Source organism: Amphibalanus amphitrite, unplaced genomic scaffold (genome assembly GCF_019059575.1).
Source record: "Amphibalanus amphitrite isolate SeventyFive unplaced genomic scaffold, NRLGWU_Aamphi_draft 000814F_arrow, whole genome shotgun sequence".
Taxonomy (NCBI): domain Eukaryota; kingdom Metazoa; phylum Arthropoda; class Thecostraca; order Balanomorpha; family Balanidae; genus Amphibalanus; species Amphibalanus amphitrite.
In genome coordinates, this window is record NW_024882308.1 from 143,686 (window position 1) to 161,749 (window position 18,064).

The 18,064-nt window shown below is 48.0% G+C and overlaps 1 protein-coding gene across 3 annotated transcripts; it reads right to left on the bottom strand.

Annotated features, from left to right (window-relative positions):
- Positions 1–2,153: 2,153 nt before the first annotated feature.
- On the bottom strand, positions 2,154–17,782 carry LOC122366532. 3 transcript variants are annotated; one of them, XM_043338897.1, is made up of 5 exons: positions 17,570–17,675; positions 17,248–17,381; positions 10,618–10,675; positions 8,191–8,196; positions 2,154–2,526 (listed from the first exon to the last, which is right to left on the bottom strand). In XM_043338897.1, exons 1-5 carry the CDS (start codon positions 17,610–17,612, stop codon positions 2,360–2,362), a joined length of 408 nt encoding a protein of 135 aa, XP_043194832.1. In that variant the 5' UTR covers positions 17,613–17,675; the 3' UTR covers positions 2,154–2,359. The 3 variants fall into 3 exon arrangements, 2 of the variants coding, with proteins under 2 accessions (XP_043194832.1, XP_043194833.1); XM_043338898.1 differs by lacking the exon at positions 8,191–8,196 and having other exon boundaries at positions 17,570–17,782; XR_006253904.1 differs by lacking the exons at positions 8,191–8,196; positions 10,618–10,675; positions 17,248–17,381; positions 17,570–17,675 and adding an exon at positions 9,217–9,860.
- Between the last annotated feature and the right edge of the window lie 282 nt (positions 17,783–18,064).

Sequence of the window (18,064 nt, forward strand, 5' to 3'; positions counted from 1 at the left end):
GAGCTGTGGACCAACGCCTTTCTAGATCAGGGCAGCTCTGGTTGTTTTGTCACCTCCCGTCTGATGAGTCAGATGAATTCTGAGAGGAAGGAGGCCAGCATCACTATCGACACGGTGGCGAGCGAGGGTCAGAGGATCCAGTCTGCCGTGGTGCACGGGGCTAGGGCTAGGCCCGCCACTTCTGACAACACATTCGAGCTGCCAACACTTTTCGTTTTGGACCGTATCCCTGTCTCAACGCAGGATAAGTGTCGCTCGGAGGACCTGAAAAGATGGCCACATCTCGCTGGCATTTCGATTCATGAGCTTGACGCTCCAGTGGAGCTGATGATTGGCTCAGATGCGGCCGATCTCTTGGTGGCTCGGGAGGTTCGGTCCCCAGAGGCAGGCAGAGGACCCCATGGGGTCAGAACAAGTCTGGGCTGGTATGTTTTCGGTCAGCGAACGGAAGGAACGGGTGTAAGCGAGCCGATGGTCAGCGAGTCTGTGCCTGAGACTGAGGCCCAGGCGTCTCAGGTCTACCGGGACCAGATGACTGTGGCTCAGGAGAGCCCATCTGGGACTCTGAGGACTCACGACTCCTCATACAAACGCCTGAGGAAGGCTGTGGCCTGGTATGACAGGCTGTCTGACGTGACCAGGTCTGGTGAGTTTCAAAGGCTCTGTCGTACGAGACGCAGAGGGTCAGGGCTGGGAAAGGTAAAGTTTCGGGCTTAGAGACAAGGCTGGACGGACAGGGCTGAGAGAGCCAGTTTACGTCATGCCGAGTCTCATTCCCCAGATCTTCACGCGCCCAGTGATTGGGGACCCAGGGCCGACACGCCGTCGGCCACCAAGGTCGTGAGCACACTGAGGGTTACGGATAAGATTTTGGGTCATGGGGGCATGCATGGACGTCCGGAAATTGGTAAGATCGTGTGTGGTCTGTCGGAGGGTGCACACGTGTCCTCGGGGCTCGGGGACAGCTGATGGCCGACCTGCCTGAGGGTAGAGGGGCCGCTGGGGGTATGCCTTTGAATGGGTAGGATAAGACTTTTTTTCTTTTTTTTTCTTTTTGGTCCGATCGATGTCAAAGCTGGTTTAAGTTTATTCAGAGAAGGACCTGGATTGGTGAGCGGCTGGGTCCTCAGATGATTAGCTGCGGGCAGGTTAGTTAGTCTGATGGATTATAGGCTATTCATCAGTTGCTCTGTCTGGTTAATGTTAGTTTTTGGGTTTGAGTTTAACATTGTTGGTGCGACGGAGACATATGAAACCTGTTTCATATGTCTGTTACCTGTAGGTAGGATGTATGAGGCCGATGCATAAGACGATAGTAGGACATATCTTGGCAGGTGCAGCCAGGTAGGGCTGTATGGTATGATTCATTGAACTTAGTTGTATTAGCAGTCAGGATAAAGGAGTAAAGTCATGCTCGGCGAGATGGCGAGCGGGTCAGATCCTTGTCATCCTCTCCACTCCCGTTGCTGTGCTCTCCATGGTTGTTGGTAGCGTATTGGGGGGAGTTTTTTGGTCTGATGAGTGTTCTCAGCAATGCGCTAGTCGAACGGCGCCCTATAGTGGCTGCTTAGTGCAGGACACCGGGCAGCCAGGGGGGGGGGAGTGTAGGCGCCGTTTACTGTGCGACCGGACCACCGGACGGTGTTCTCGCCTGGCGGCGCAGGTCGAGGGTCGCGCTTCCGGAGACCCTAAGGAGATGGCGCTGCTGTGCCCGGCCCGGCTAATGCACAGCTAGTGTAGTGGTGAAAATTAGATCTATATTTTTTGCTGTTTTTGTTGACGGTAGGTTGCCTGGCACTTGTTATTTTCATATATGTCTTATTTTAGATGAATCGTTCCCGGCCCAGCATTGCGTGACTTTTGTATTTAGTTTGCAATTTATGATAAGTAGGCATGTGTCCACGTTGCACAGTGGCGCGGGGACCGGGGGCTAGGGGGCTGAGCCCCTCCAACTTTTCGGCTGGGGGGGGGGGCTCGTAATGTATTTGAGCCCCCCCCCCCCCAGCTGGAGGAATCGAAAACGGAAATCTACCAGCATAATTTCATAGACTCATGCATAGGCGCGGGAACCGGGGGAGGGGACAGTGGGGCGCGGGGGCGCGGAAGGTGGCCGGGAGGCCCACCGCCTGCCGGTTTAAAGGCTTTTAACGGAACATGTTTACAATGATATATTCATATACACTTATATCAGACTTTAGAACTAATTTTTACTCGCACCGCGCATGTCGACAGCACTCGCCGCTGAGGTCACTGTTGAGGTCACTCGCTGCTGTGGTCACTGCTGAGGTCACTCGCTGCTGAGGTCACTGCTGAGGTCACTCGCTGCTGAGGTCACTGCTGAGGTCACTCGCTGCTGAGGTCACTGCTGAGTTTTCGTTCGTCTCGCTATCGGCGCCGTGAGAGAGGCCAGGTGGCGGCCGAGCGGCAGCAGCAGCAGCAGCAGCAGCAGCGGGGGGCCGCCGGCCGCGGGCGCCGCGTTACAGTAGTCCGGCATGGCGCAGCAGTAGGTGGTCCCGCCGTGTACCTCTGCCAAAGAAGGCCGGAAGCGCCCCTCTGAGTCACCGGAGCCACGGATGGACAGTCGAGAACGAGCAAAACTCAATGATGTCCTAGTACCATTGTCTCAGAACCCATATAAAGTCGGTAGTAATCATTTCCGAGCGTGTCAAGAAAGCGTCGCACAATATAGATAGAATGCGACGTGTCTTTACAGATCTGTAAAGGCAGGGCACGCCACGTTCCTCCGATTAGCAATGAATATACTATTAAGGCAAACAAAAATAGGGGTCAATTTGGTATAGCCGTTATAGTTTATTAAAGGCATTCGCGACTGATACCTGTTTCATATGACCTTCAGCATTTTCAAAATTTAGAGAACAGATCGGGGATTTGAAGTGTTGAAGGCATAATGACTTTTGTGAACAAAAACAGCTTTATTTTCTAAAACGTCGAAAAATATTCTGCAGCTCCGCTAACTCGCGGACCGACGGGGGGCGGTTATCCGCCCCCCCCCTGAGGGTTTTCGTGAATAGCGGGAAAACCGTGGAGCGAAATTTGGCATGACTATACGCTTATCAGTTTTACACATGGTGTGCAAGATTGAACCTCCTAACTTTTAAGGTCAGGTCACCAGGTCACGTTGGATGACCCAACATCCAGTCACTTTTTTGCAACTTTGCCAGTGTCAGACCTACAGTAGATGACGAAGGCTTTTGAAAGTCGCAGGATGTTATTAGGTCATTGGTAGCTACAATTTGTGTATCTGGGAATTTCGATATCGATGACTTAGTCAGGTCAATTTCTCGACCTCCCCATTATAAGTCAATGGGAGGGGGGATCAACTCCCTGCTTTTTTCACTAAAACGCGTCGGAATGGCCCCATATACCATACATCACTTCATATACGATCAACCTTGACTACCTTGAGGCCTGTTTTGCTGTTGGCCAGCTGTAAGGTCATGTGACGTCATCAAAGGTCACCAACGTTTTTTTGCCAATACCTCCTTACAGGAACGGGATACAGCCGCGCGGATGGTCTCATTGTGTTCAGCACGTCAAGGCGCATCGAATGATATGCATGATGACCTCGAGGTCACGTGACCTGAGGTCAACCTTTGACCTTGACCTTTCGAGATCAACATATATTTGATTCGATGCGGATTAACGAGATGATCACGATGATGCCCTTAGTTTGTTCCTAGCTTGACTAATTCGAACATTATTCGAGAAAAAAAAAACAACTTCATATCTAGCGCCGCCACTTTGACTTTTTTGACTCCTGTGACGTCATCTTTGATCTGACCTGAAAATGATCCCAGTAAAAATTGTAGACGTTGTCCGTGCGTACCCCATGCAGTTTACCGCTTGTCGCTATCTTGCTTCGTTCTCGAGATCTCAGGGGGGCGGTCATCCGCCCTCCACCCGTCGGTTATAAACTTTGGCGTAGACCCCCGTCGGTGCGCGGGTTAAACGTCTACCGGTACTGAACTGGAAAACTTAAATCCCATTTTTACTTGACGCTTGACCCGGCTTAAGAATAACAGGACAGTTTTGTAATAGGTTCATTTCGTTATTTTGGATGCCTTCTGTAGTTTTGCTTTTTCCGCACTACCGACATTGCTAAATATTAGTTAACTCTCGCCTGCACATGCCATTTTCCCATCCTAGAACGCAAATGGGGGGGGGGGGGTGCCACTCCCCGCGCCATTTCGTTCCTGCTGGAGATAGAGCTTCGCGGCAAACACCAACAGATTCTTTTGGAAGAGACGAATCCAATGATACCCAATTTTACCTCATTAGGCCAATCACTGACCTTCCAGGCCAGGTCAAACTAAGAACTGTTGCTGTTTGGGGCCACCGTTGGAATATCACGTGCGGTGCCCATCATATACCGATGACGCTGCCGTTTGTGGTGCCAAGCCAGCTAGAACAGCTTTTTGTCACAATACCGACTAGGTTTTTACCGGCTGTGGTCATTTCAGGTCAAGCTAGGTCAAGGTCAATGATATGCGTTTGTATATCTGTGTGTGTCTTTGTGTATACTGATGCGTGCACCAGTATTCGCCACGGGCCGGGCCAGCCTGTTAGGATGTGAGATGACGTCACCGGTGACGTCATATGATGACCTCTGACGTCACCGGTGCGGGACGGACGGGGATTGGTCGCCTGCGGCTGTGCGGTGACCGGCCGAGATGGTCTGGGCCAAATACACCAGTTTGGATCGAGCCAGAGTATGTGGCGGACGTCACCTCAAGCTACAACAGTGGCGACGAGGATGAGATTCGAACTCACGTGGGGACACCCCATTGGATTAGCAATAGGCCATGGGCTGGGCTGGGCTACGGGCTGGGCTGGGCTACGGGCTGGGCTGGGCCCACAAATATGAAGGATCGATGGGCTGTGGATGGGCTGGGCCAATAACTGTAAAGTGGACTCAAGGGTTCGCGACTGAGACAAAAACCGTAACTATAGCTTATTACTGTGCGACTCTAAAAAACGAGATGATAAAGCATGTATGCAATGTGCATTGGGCATGCTGCTCGCGAAAGATTGTTTCTTTGCTAACTTCGGATGACCCGTGTGTTGTCCACAATTTTTGATCCATTCATTTTTGACGGGCTGGGCCGGGCTGGGCTCTGACACTTTTACCATTAATGGGTTCGGGCTGGGCCGGGCTGTGAGCCCATGGGCCTGGGCTGGGCTGGACTGGAATTTTGCGGCCGGTGGCGAACACTGGTGTGCACCGATTGGTTTGTGTGTCCCTATTACATGAGATCATGATATGAGAAGCTTTTACAAAAATGCAGTCAAAAAATTTCACGAAATGTCAATTCAGCAATCCTAAAATGCAATGTTTTTAGATGACCTAGGTTCACCTTGACCCTAACCCTAACACATGGCACATTGTCGAATAACATGTTCCATGATAGGTGGGAGGTAAGACTAGCAAAATAAAAAAGAAATTAAGGTGTCGAAAGCTCACAAGACCCATTGCCAACGCAAGATATTGTGTTGGTCATTTGGGTCAGGACATGACCTGAAAAACAAGGTCATTTCTCCGAAAACAAAAATCACAGAAAGTTGACATTTTCAGTGGACACTGAGAAAGGGAAAAGAAGCAGCTATACAAAACATCAGGCTTTTAGCTTAAAAAATGTTGATTGCAGAGCAGAAAAACTACCTGACTATCACCAGACCCCAATATTTAGTAAAATGCAAGGAAACAAGCATTACCCTTATTGAGTGATCTACTCTACAGGCTGCGTGCTAACCTTTCACCATGCACGGACACCGCCATCTATGTGTCGATGAACAAAGCACAGAACTTTCAAATAGCAGTCGCGCGGGACTGCCAAAGAACTCAAGAGGGCCGTGATGTCCGCAGTGCGCCAAAGGCGGCACAAGGGTCAGGTCATTTAACAAAGACCTGCAGGATAATGCTGGAATACGCGCCGCGACCTGGCAAGCTGTGCCTGGCGCGAAAAAAAAAAACACCTGCAATTCACCCTCGTTCGCTGCAAATGAGCAGCACGTAGTCTACACGGAGCAGACTCTGCTTCATAAAATGGCATTGGGCATGACAGCATGTTTGTCGTTTTGCAAAGGATTGGTGGGCCCGAGCCTTGACGATAATTTTCCGTTTTAACCCTCGCCCGTATAGGGGGGGGGGGGGTCAAGGGGAGCCCTTTGGTTTTTGCGAATAACTTGCGTAAAAAGCGGCCGATTGCGACGAAACTTTCGGTGCCCTCGCGTTAATCAATTTTACACCTACCTTAAATATTAATGACCCTGACCCAAATGACCTATGACCTGTGACCTTCTTTTCGAGACCATGTTTGGCCGGAATCACAATTCGGTGTATGTCGGCTCGCATTAGCCACGCGTTTATCGTCTTTTCGTGGTTTCAAGCGTTCAAACAACATGTGATATGATATGATGCTGCCCCCATGCAGTAGGGTGGGTGTTAAGGTCACCTGAAGATCAGGTCAGGTCATTGACCTTTGATGACTCGGTTCATGTTTCCGAGTTTTGCATGTTTCTAGGCTAGTTTTTGGAGCTGAATTCGAATTTAGCAACCATATGAACATTTACGAAGTAAATAGTTTTGGTGCCTTCGTAACATGTTACGGACCTGTCAGAGGCGGTTGACACCTACTACGAATATCCGGCAGCACCCCTACTGGTTGACCTGACTTGATCCGACCCGAACTGGCCTAAATGCATGAATACATCATCGGTGATCAAAACTAACATGGTATTCGTGATCAGCACCCCGAAAAGCCCTAAAGCAGCCACACCTTACGACGTTCTAACAGGTCATGAATTTCCCGGCTTTTGGGTCATTGACCTGACCTGGAAGGTCAACCAATGACCTAGGACCTTAAACTTGGGTATCATCGGACTCCTCTCGTCACGGGCAGCACGCTCCTTTTTTCGCGAAGCTCTAGCTCGATCAGGGGCGAAACGGCAAGGGGGTCCACACGACCCCCCCCCCCTCCCGTATACGTTCGCGGCTGGAAAAAACACCAATACGGGCGAGGGTTAATCCTCACCCGTACCTATTGGTGTTTTACCAGCCGCTAGCCTACAAGGGAATGGGAGGCACGATCAACGTTGGACCCTCCCCCTGCCGTTCGACCTTGGTCTGCTAATATCAAAACATGCAAAACAACTACAGGAAGCTACATCAGTTTCTTGAAATCAATTCGCCTTTTTCTAAGCTGGACACGCTTAACCCTCGCACGACCAGGCCATTTCTCATAACACGAACGACCAGGGGGGGGGGGTTGTTACGACCCCCCTGGCGTTTCGAAACGGAAGGTCGTAGAGCTTAGCGGAAAAAAGCAGCGGATTGCTCTCAACGAGATCTCGCGATTGGTGGTATATTTTTTGGTCCTAGGTCAACATTTGACCTACTTTTGACCGGTCAAAGGTCAAATTTTCGGAAAAATAGACTTTTTCAACTTTCCGCGGCGATTGCGGCAAAACGGTAGGAGATATCGACTTGAAATCTTCACTATCGTGTTCCTTGATCAATTCTCTATCGTTTGGTATGTATTTCGTTTCCCTAGCTCTAAAGATGGCGCGTTGGGAGCGCCGGAAGTCGGCAAGGTCACAGTCGGCGGCAGAAATTCGAAAAATCAAAATTTAAATTTTTGAAATCTGATTGTATTTTTGGATTTGGAAGGTCCATTTGCTCCTTATAGAAGCTAATATTGCTGCATATTCCCATTGAGGTGACAAGAATTAGCAAAATAGTGGTTCGGGCGCTTTTCAAAAATAGTACCGGACGCTGTTCCTCTTATGACGTCATAACTCCGTGACCTGACCTGACCCGGTCAATTTTTTTGCACCACACGATAGCCAATGCCTGTCCCAACATGCATGGAAGTTGCATCATGATCCATCAAACAATGTGGGTATCACCGGCAGAAAACCTAGGGATTCGGCGCACACGTTTGGTAACTGTCGGCCGGAGGCTGTACCTCTTATGACGTCATAACTCCGTGACCTGACATGACCCGATCAAGTTTTTTTCGGCAAAAGATGCGCAAAGGTTGCCCCAGAGGGTATTGAAAATTTCAGCCCGCTACGACAAGCCGTTTAGCGTGCACTTCGAAAAAACCTCAGGGGGGGGGGGTTGATACAACCCCCCCCTAGGCGTTTTAGGGTTAATACCGATAAACTTACCATTTCCTTTTGCATGAAACAGTCAATATCATGGTTAAAGGTTTTTATCGTTTTTATTGCATTACGTTTTAAGTTAAAACTCATGCAAGGATGTACTCTATTCAATTAAGGCATATCTTATGGAACTGAAATAAAATCAAGTAAGATGAGGTTAACTTTGTCATCGGTGTGTGTGCAAATGACAGAACGTCTACATATGTTTCCACAGCTGCCGTTTTGCTGAGGCAAATTGCAGTGCAATATGCATTAGCATGGCTACCGACTCCAGCATCTGGCCGCGCCAAGGCGCACCAGCACTGCCGTCTACCCGTGATTCATGAATGGATTCTTTGAACAGTGTCATTTTCTAATTATATTTCATTCTACGCAGGGTTACTTTTACAGGAAAAGTTGAGGGGGGGAATCATTGGCAGATCCAGAAAGGTAATCTTGGACGCTGCGGGGGCATACCCCCCAAAAAAAACTTTCTCTAAATTCCAAAAACTCATCGGATTTCGGTTCCTTACCCACTGCTGCGCAGTTTAAAACAAACTTTTCCTAATAAAAGTTGTTTAGTTTTCGTTTTATTCCTCAAAAACTGTAAATTTTCGTCGATTTCGGGCGCTGCGGCGGAGTGGGCGTTTGCCCCAAATGCCCCCTCTGGATCCGCCAGTAGGGGAATAAAATTCGAGTAGGTCATGAGTTTAATCAAAACTGGCAAACGGTTTATTGAAATTGTATCGGGATCCACAGGGGCCATAGATCCGGGTGAGCATTTTGGCAGGGGATCCAACGAGATTATATATAGTTGAATCCATGACTGAAAGAGAGAGAGAGGAGAGAGAGCGCCCCCTCTCCCACGTGCGAGCCGCGTCCTTAATGAGTCGTTGCACGCCCTCTCCTCCCTGCGAAGCCCTGGCTCACGCTCGGACACACTTCGTGGCTGATGCATTGGTGCAAACATTAAATTTATGTTCGGCGTTCGGATCGGGATTTGCGAATATTCACAAGGATAGAGAGTGTGCCCTCCATTTCCAGGTAACTTACCTAGGCTGCCAATCTTCGTGCAAGTCCGACAGACCAGTTTGCCGTCCTTCACATCAAGCCATGGCCGCTTTTTCTGCCACCTAGTCCACTGATCAGGTGTCAGTGGTCCAGGCGGCTTTGGCACAGGCACGGCCGGCATCGCGGTTGTGGTGGCACTGGCGGGAGCATGTACGGCCTCGGTGGGAGCTGGGGCGGGAGCAGCAGGAAGTTGGTCTTGGTCTGCCTCCGCTTTGTCAGACATCTCTGTCTCGCTACCACTGGCGATATTTTCATTTACTGCTTGCCTTTTAGGATTTTGAATGAAGCTCAAAATGGTCGTTTGTTTTGGCCGAGACATTTTGAAAAAACCACTGCGCCATAAATAACCCGCCCGCAGCGCGACGAGACACGAGACTGCACGGTAGCCGGGCGTTTTTCCCTGGCGGCTGATGAAAATATGGAATAGCACGTGCATATTCACACCCGGGTCTCCGATGATGAAGACACGCTGTGCCAGTGCTTAGGTCTGCCGGATATTCCAAGTTTCGCCCGGGCGGTGCCACTGCCATTGATAATATATTACGCCAGCAACGTTGATTGATGACTGGAATCTGAATAACGATGATTATAGAATCTGAATAGCGAAGTAATTGAAAATGGGCTCAAAAATAAATTTGAAAGGGGGAAATTCCCCCTTCCCCCCCTAGCCATTCTGACACAATTTGAAAGGGGGATCGGAATTTTCGAGGGGGGGAAATTCCCCCTTTCCCCCCCTTTAAAAGTAACCCTGATTCTACGCTTATTAAAGGAACTATCCCACCTTCTAAAATGTTGTTAAAACCAGTTAAATTGTGCCCGACTTTAGAGATTGGATGACCAGGAACACGGTTCTGGCATTTATTTTTCATTAAACATTTTAGGCTTCCCATATTCCAAACACAAACTTTCAAATATGTGAGGTCACAGCCCAAAATTACCTCCTTCCCCAGGCCACATTACTGTCATAAAACTGATTCTTTTTACTCTGTAGGCACCACAACAAAGTTCAGACCAAGTTTTAAGCGATTTTTCAACGAACAAACCCATTTAAATCAGAATGACTAAACGAGGTGACGTCACACTAACGGTCGCTCCATGTTGAAGATAGGGCCTTGCGCAAGGTCCATTTTCAAATGAAGGGAAAGAATTTCTTCAGCACCAAGAGGCCGCGGGGGTTGCCCGTTGCAACCTAGATAGATAGTGGTTTCTGAACCTCGCCGCAAACTTGGCTATCTCATCTCAAACCCCATGTTAAAGGTGGGATAGTCCCTTTAAGTGGAGCTCATTACGCACTTAAAGAATTTCAATTTCTTGGCAGTCCAATTTTGCCGTTAACCAGAAAAATTACATTCCATCGGGGGCACTCAGCGCTCTCTTACTTACCATACGGCTTACAGAAGTCGGTGCACATCTTCACCATCCGATTCCCGTTGACGTGCTTCTGTGAATAGCCAGTGGAAAGTTCGGAGAGTCAGCCCTGGAGCCAGAGGGAGTCGGGCCTCTGTGTAGATTATGTCTGTGGTTGCTGTCATGTAATAAAATCGCGATAAAGAAACGTATAGAGCGCAAGACCGATTTAAATGGACCATCCCGCCTTCAAAAAACCTAATGAATAGGCATAAAAGTGGTGTACCACGGTTTAGAAAGAGCAAAAATGAATATCTGCCAAAATTTTGAAAAAATATTCACTGGTTTTTGAAATGTTAGACATCTACCCTTGCTTATTCTTGTGGAGCCAACACTAATCCTATGACGTCATTTGGAAGCAATATTTTAGTATCTTAACCCTCGCCCGTAAACGGTGTTTTGCCACCTTCGCCCATACAGGGGGGGGGGGTTGGTGCGACCCCCCCCCGGCGTTTGAAAACGGAGCGTTGTAGAGCTTAGCGGAAAAGACCAACGGATTGCTCTCAACGCGATCTCGCGATTGGTGGTATATTTTTTGGTCCTAGGTCAACATTTGACCTACTTATGACCGGTCAAAGGTCAAATTTTCGGAAAAATCTATCTATTTCAGATTTCCGCGCCGATTGCGGCAAAACGGTAAGAGATATCGACTTGAAACCTTCACTATCGTGATCCTTGATCAATTCTCTATCGTTTGGTGTGTGTTTCGATATCATAGCTATAAAAATGATGCGTTGGGAGCATCGGAAGTCTGCAAGGTCATTTGTACATTGGGTCATGTCAGGCGTGTGACGTCACTGACCTGACCCTGACCCAAAATGAACTACAAGAAACAACCGACGATGCCTGAAATGGATAGCAAATTCGAATTCAGGGCATCAAAATACCCCGGAAAGGCATAGGGGAGACCCGGGAGGTATGGGCCGGTTTTGTGAAAAGGCAATTTTCTTCCAGTGGGAAGTGGTTAGACCCGGTTTTTCACTCTGTGTACGTGAAATTGCCTTTCGCCTGCAAAGTGTGCCTGATATTAGGCATCTGGGATCAACTGCTTTATCTCGAGATAACTTTAAATAAATCATGCGCTTTTTCGATCCATCAAAATACACCGGGAGGTATGGGCCATGGCCCGGGAGGTATGGGCCGGTGCCATGTTTCAGATTCTTTTCTCGATAATGAGGACAATACTCGTAGCTGGTATCTACCTTGATCTCTCTTAGAGCCCAGGAACTGCATAAGTGACCAACAGCTTACTTCATGGGGGTCACGTGGACACATATGTAATTTGGTAAACGCAATCATGCTCCATGAAATAAGATAAATAATATTTCTCTGTTCGAATGAAATTTGTAGTTATATTTTCGACCTTGCGCGACAAAAATAAAACTTATTGAAGAGTACATTCAATGAAAGCATCATTTCATTGATTTAGGATCAACGGGGGTGGGTGGCCCGAACCTCCCGGTTAGGACGCCAGAATGTGCGTAGCGTCTCAGCTCATAATCTTGCAAGAATGCTTTAAATTGTCTATCCAGTCTTAATTTGCATGCTTTAAACTTTATGTTAGCATTGGTCTGACATCATAAAACGAGCCTGGGTCAAATTTATCACGAATTTTCTGTACGTACCGTATTTTACTCGAAGAGGGTAAAAACGCTTTATCACCGCTCATTGCCAAAGAAGACTGAGGAAAATTTTGGAAATCACGTGGGTTGTATAACGGAATGGCTGCTACCAGTTTGCGCGGTCAAATGTGTAAAAATACGCAACACTTCTTCAAAACTGCGATGGCCCATACCTCCAGGGGGCCCATACCTCCCGGGTCTCCCCTACAAGTGCAAGAAGTCATTACAGGTCAACCGAGGTCACTGACCTTACCTTGACCCTTAGTAACCTTCAAAAGGTCAACGGACATTGTGCCAATGTCAAATCAGCCAGTTGTGATTCTAAAACAATCCATCAGTGTGTCAGGTCAGTCGGCATTTATACCAATGTGAAGCAATCTCCAATTTAGCGTAAATCTGGCCGGAGGTTGTTCCCTTTATGACGTCATAACTCCGTTACCTGACATGACCTTGACAAAAAATACCAAAAGTTGCGCAAAGGATGCCCCAAAGGGTACTGAAAATTTGAGCAGGCTATCTGAAACGGTTCGGCGTGTATCTAAGAAAAACCTCAGGGGGGGGGGGTTGCACCCCCCTACATGGGCGAGGGTCAACCACCCCCTGCATGGGCGAAGGTGACAAAACACCGTTTACGGGCGAGGGTTAAACGTGCGGCAGATGTTGCGCGCCAAACAGCATATACCACTACTGCTTTACAAAGGTTTTAGTACCAGTAAAACGCCTTTTGGGCGAAGAACGAGCGAGCGAGATAGTGAGCCCTGCACGTGCGGAAGGGCGAGAGGGTGCTTCCAACGGGCTTGCGCAAAGCACCCTTCTAACTGATCGCTAGCGGTGTGCCAAATTTGAACGCAATCGGCCCAGCCGTTCCTGAGATCTGGAAGCGGCATTCTGCACGTGCGCACGTGCAAACGGGGTCCAAAATGACTTTTGCACGGCACCCTACTAACTGGTCCCCAACCGTGTACCAATTTTGAGCGCAATCGGCCCAGCCGTTCTCGAGATCTGGAAACGCCCCCTGCACGTGCGCACGTGCAGTAGCACCCTAACCGCAACACATGGGAATGCATTGCCTGGTGGGTGCCTACCTGTATGCCAAGTTTCAGCGAAATCGCCCCAGTAATTACCGAGTTACTGAAATGGGAACAAATTTGGCACCTCTTATTGTTGTATTTTGCACGTGCACTGAGGGTGACCCACATGCATCGAGAGTATCCTATTTTGGGTAGAAGGGATGCTGCTACCCTACAAAAACTACCGCAAGTCAATCGCCCAAGCGGCTGCTGAAATATGAGCCTCTCAAAATCACTACTTTTGCAAAACAGCTTGAACACCCTTGACTTTTCACGTGGCACGTGCCACGACGGTCACTGAGATGTATCAAAAGTAGTCAATTACGGGGTAGAAGGGATGGGGCTACCCAGCAAAAAAGACCGCAGGCCAATCGGTCCAGCGGTTGCTGAGATATAAGCCTCTCAAAAGCGTTACAGGCCGGGCCGGGCCGGGCCGGGCCGGGCCGCTCATACTGAGATTTTTCCGTTATATTGAAAAGACTCACTTCGCTCGCTGCGCTCGCTCGCTCGTAATAAGATTCTATAATCGCTAGATTTGCGCTAGCCGCTAACGTCACAAATTTAGACGGGGTATTCAAATGCATTAGCCGTTCTGAATTCAAGTGAATTCACTTTGAAATTACATATTTTCGATTTAGGGCATTTCTCGACGTTGCGAGTGCCAAAACCGGTGATTGTTAGCCAGGGACCCCATTTGGGCTATCTCAACTCAAATGTAATGTTGCCCTCGCCTGCATATGTAGGTGAGTGGTTGCCATCCCCCCCCCCCCCAGATTGTTTTTCTGCTCTGCACTGAACATTTTACCTGACCGAATCCTCAATGTAATCTGAATAAAATGACAAATAGCAAAAATTCGGGTATATTCGATCACAGATCTTTGTCAACCGATACCAGCAGGCGCCACAATTGTAGATGTCAAAATACTTTTTGTTCAGTACACATGCACAACAGTAGATATGTCCTCAGGGAAAAGATTTATGGTTGGTAATTCTAAAAGTCGCAGCAGTCAAACATAATATGTACAGGGAAAAACCTATACACAAGATTAAAGTGCGTGTGTGCCTAAGCATATACGAATTTAAGATGAAACAATACTTGCGGATCAATTAAATGGGCAGCAAGTTACACTCTTACCCTGGACAAAGTTAGGGCACATATAACATTTACACTGTGCGAAACAATTAAATGAGCATATTATACATAAATGAACATTATATACGTAAATGAGCATACATGAGCGTATTATCATACTATGACTACTCATACCCTGGACAAAGTTAGGGCGCATACAGCATCTATGAAAACGATCTACACAATCACTTTTTAACGTGGTGAGCTCTTGAAAAATGCTAACCTACTTTGGAAGTAGCTGCCAGGAGGTGCTGTTATCGTTAATAGTTGGCATCCTATCGCGGATGGTGATGGATTCAGCAATCCTCCTGTCAGCTTCATCCTTACATTTGCGTACGATGCGTGCTATCAGAGTCGTGTCCGTTAGGGTCAGGTCTGGGTGCTCGTGCGCGAAATGTTCACCCATTGGTGTGCCTAGTTTCTTGTTGGTGCCATCTCGTAAGTGTTCGTTATATCGCAGTCGTATTGGCCTACCGCTTTCTCCTACGTAAGTTTTGTTGCACAGACTACATTTCAATTCGTACACTACGTTTTTCGTGTGACACTTTCCCCGCAGCCCAGCTTGACATGCGTGGCAGTGCTGTCTGCCTGAAGGACACGGTGGGTCTTTTAGAGCTGACCGCACTAGCTGTCTTTTGAGTGTGTTTTGATTTGTCCATGCTGCAAGGATCGGAAACCCTGATGTTTTCAGCACTTTTTGGACCTTGGAGGCCACTTCATCATTTATGAATGGTAGTTTGACGTAAACTGTTCCCCTGCGCTTCCTTTTGTCCCTCTGCACCCTAGCTACCCCCCTGTTTGCACGAGAGCATTCCCGTAGCATGACACTTTTGATGAGCTTAGCTAGATAACCGTTCAGCTTAAATAGGGACGTGATCACCTCTAGGCTCTTGTCCCTACTTGGGATGTCGGAACTTATCCGAATGGCTCTTTTTACATGTCCTGTTAAGACTGCCTTTTTGGTCGTGAAAGGATGGGCCGATTGAAAGTGAAGGACAAGTTTTGCGGCATTGGGCTTAATGTACAGTTGTGTAGTGTACGTGACGTTGTCCTTTACTGTAATCAGTACATCAAGGAAAGGGAGAGATCCGTTTGCATCAGATCGCTCCATCGTGAACTTGATCGTTTCATGTTTCGAGTTTAGAAAGTCTAGGTACTCGGATAAGCTTTCTGCCCCGTGTGTCCATACCGCAAACACATCATCTATGTAGCGCATGTAGGTATTCGGCTTCAAACCCCTAGGGTGATTCCAGAACTGTTTCTCGAGTGAGCCCATGAACACAACTGCTAGGGTTGGAGCGATACGGGATCCCATAGCCAGGCCCTGGGTCTGCTTGAAGTACGAGTCCCCAAACCTAAGATAGTTGTTCTGGAGACAGTGTTGTAGCAGCGTTCTGATGTCACTGGTGTCTAGTCCAAATAGGTTCAATTCTGCCCGGTGCAAATGGTTTGTCATTTTCTTCAGATTACATTGAGGATTCGGTCAATTAAAAATATGCTCATAATCATCAATATGATTTTCCTCACTACGCTAAACTCTCTTGAACATTTTACCGCTAGAAGCCTGAGTTTTCGTATAGCTGCTTCTCTATCTCTTCTCAGTGTTCCCCGAAAATTTCAAGCTTCTGTGGTTTTTGGTTTCGGAGATATGATCTTGTTCTTCAGGTCATGTCATGACCCAAATGACCAATACCCAATATCTTGCGTTGGCTATGGGTCTTCTGAGCTTTTAACACCTTGATTTCGGTATTTTTTGCTAGTCTTACCTCCCACCTATCATGGAACATGTTATTCGACGATGTACAGATGTAAGGGTCAAGGTCAAGGTCAGCCTAGGTCATCTAGGAACATTTCATTTCAGGCTAGCTGAATTTACTTTTCGTGAAGTTTTTTGACTGCATTTTTGTAAAAGCTTCTCAGATCATGATCTCATGTAATAGGGACGCACAAACCAACCGGTGCTCACATCAATATACACACAGAGACACACAGGTCACAGACATACAAACACATATCATTGACCTTGACTTAACTTAACCCGAAATGACCACAGCCGGTAAAATCGGAGTCGGATAGTGTGACGAAGAGCTGTTCTAGCTGGCTTCGCACCACAAATGGCAGCGCCATCGGTATATGACGGGCACAGCACATGGTATTCCAACGGTGGCCCCAAACAGCAACATTTCTTAGTTTGACCTGACCTGGAAGGTCAATGATTGACGTAATTAGGTAAAATTGGGTATCATTGGATTTGTCTCTTCCCAAAGAATCTGTTGGTCTTTGCCGCGAAGCTCTATCTTCAGCAGAAACGAAATGGCGTGGGGGTGGCACCTTTCCCACATGTGCGTTCTAGGATGGGAAAATGACATTTGCGGGCGAGGGTTAATGTGGGATGGGCACTTAAAGTGCGATGCCAGCTGTGCGGTGATATAACTCATTATGGTTCATAGAGTGAAGAGCATAAAAACAGGAATGTATTTGGATCTTTTTTATTCTAAAATTTAATAATGAAAGGTAAACTCAAAGATAAATAGCAACAACAAAATGTTGGGGTGTCGGCTATCATATTTTTTTCGGTTTTCGTAGCAAATGATGAACTATGCCGGAGACGGCTTGCGCTTCTGTGGCCCGCTCGGGGTGACCTCCGACCCACCGCGCCGACCCACACACTGCTTTTAACGGGCGAAGAACGTAAGGTCAAGAAAGACCAGAGATCACCTAAATTCACAGTTGGTGTGAACGGTAAATATTCAAAGCACATACCTAACCAGTCAGTACTAACCAGGCAGAGAATGCTGGTGTGGTGACAGTCTTTCCGGTCGGCATCGGAGGTCTGTGTCCTGTTACAGGCCTCGATAATTCCCTTCTCATTTGAATATTGGCCACATTCATGGCACTTGATAGCCAGCGACTGATCTGTGAAATACAAACAATACAGGATATAGACTTTCTGTCATATTGGTCGCGCACAGAAGCAGATGATTTGTTTTGTATATTCCAAATGAGTCGATGCTATCCATTTTAACAAATCATCAGCTGGCTGCATTTAACCAATCGATTTAAGCACAAAACACATGTATCAGTGGGCTAGTTTGTTGACTCACCAGTTGTCATGAAGACCAGCAGCCAAATGCAGATGGCCACCATGCTGACGGGCGTTTTCGGCAGTGGCCGTGTGGGCGCCGACGGCGGCGCTGGCAGGCCGACTGCCGCCGAGGGCTGCTCGTCAGCACCCCTCGGGCTCCATCAGCGGCCGCGGCGCCGCGCCAGCAGCGAGCTCGCGCTGATCACCCACCGTCAGCATTAGTCCCGCTCTCTTGGTCATCGGACAAAGACAATTTGTATAGATTTGCATGCATCCATCCACAAGACGATATGACAGTCTCAGAAAATTGTGCTTGTGCCCTACACCGCTTAATGATGCACACATATTAGCACTGGTGTCAATTTATATACTTTTGATGGGCCCTCGGCCTCCCCCATAATGCTGAGTTTGCCCCCCCCCCCCTAATGCTGCTCTTGCCCTCTCCCCATATTTTCCTCAGATTTTCGCACTTCAGCAATGCCTTCAGTCAGAGATGCGGAACCGGAGCCGGAAC

Bases quoted from the DNA above. Each gene is read 5' to 3' on its own strand.
- LOC122366532 (XM_043338897.1), bottom strand. From the start codon at position 17,612: ATGGTGGCCATCTGCATTTGGCTGCTGGTCTTCATGACAACTG. The intron at 17,382-17,569 runs GTGAGTCAACAA...TGTATTTCACAG, and splicing joins GCTGGTCTTCATGACAACTG to ATCAGTCGCTGGCTATCAAG. The intron at 10,676-17,247 runs GTTAGTACTGAC...GGCTATTCACAG, and splicing joins ACACCAGCATTCTCTGCCTG to AAGCACGTCAACGGGAATCG.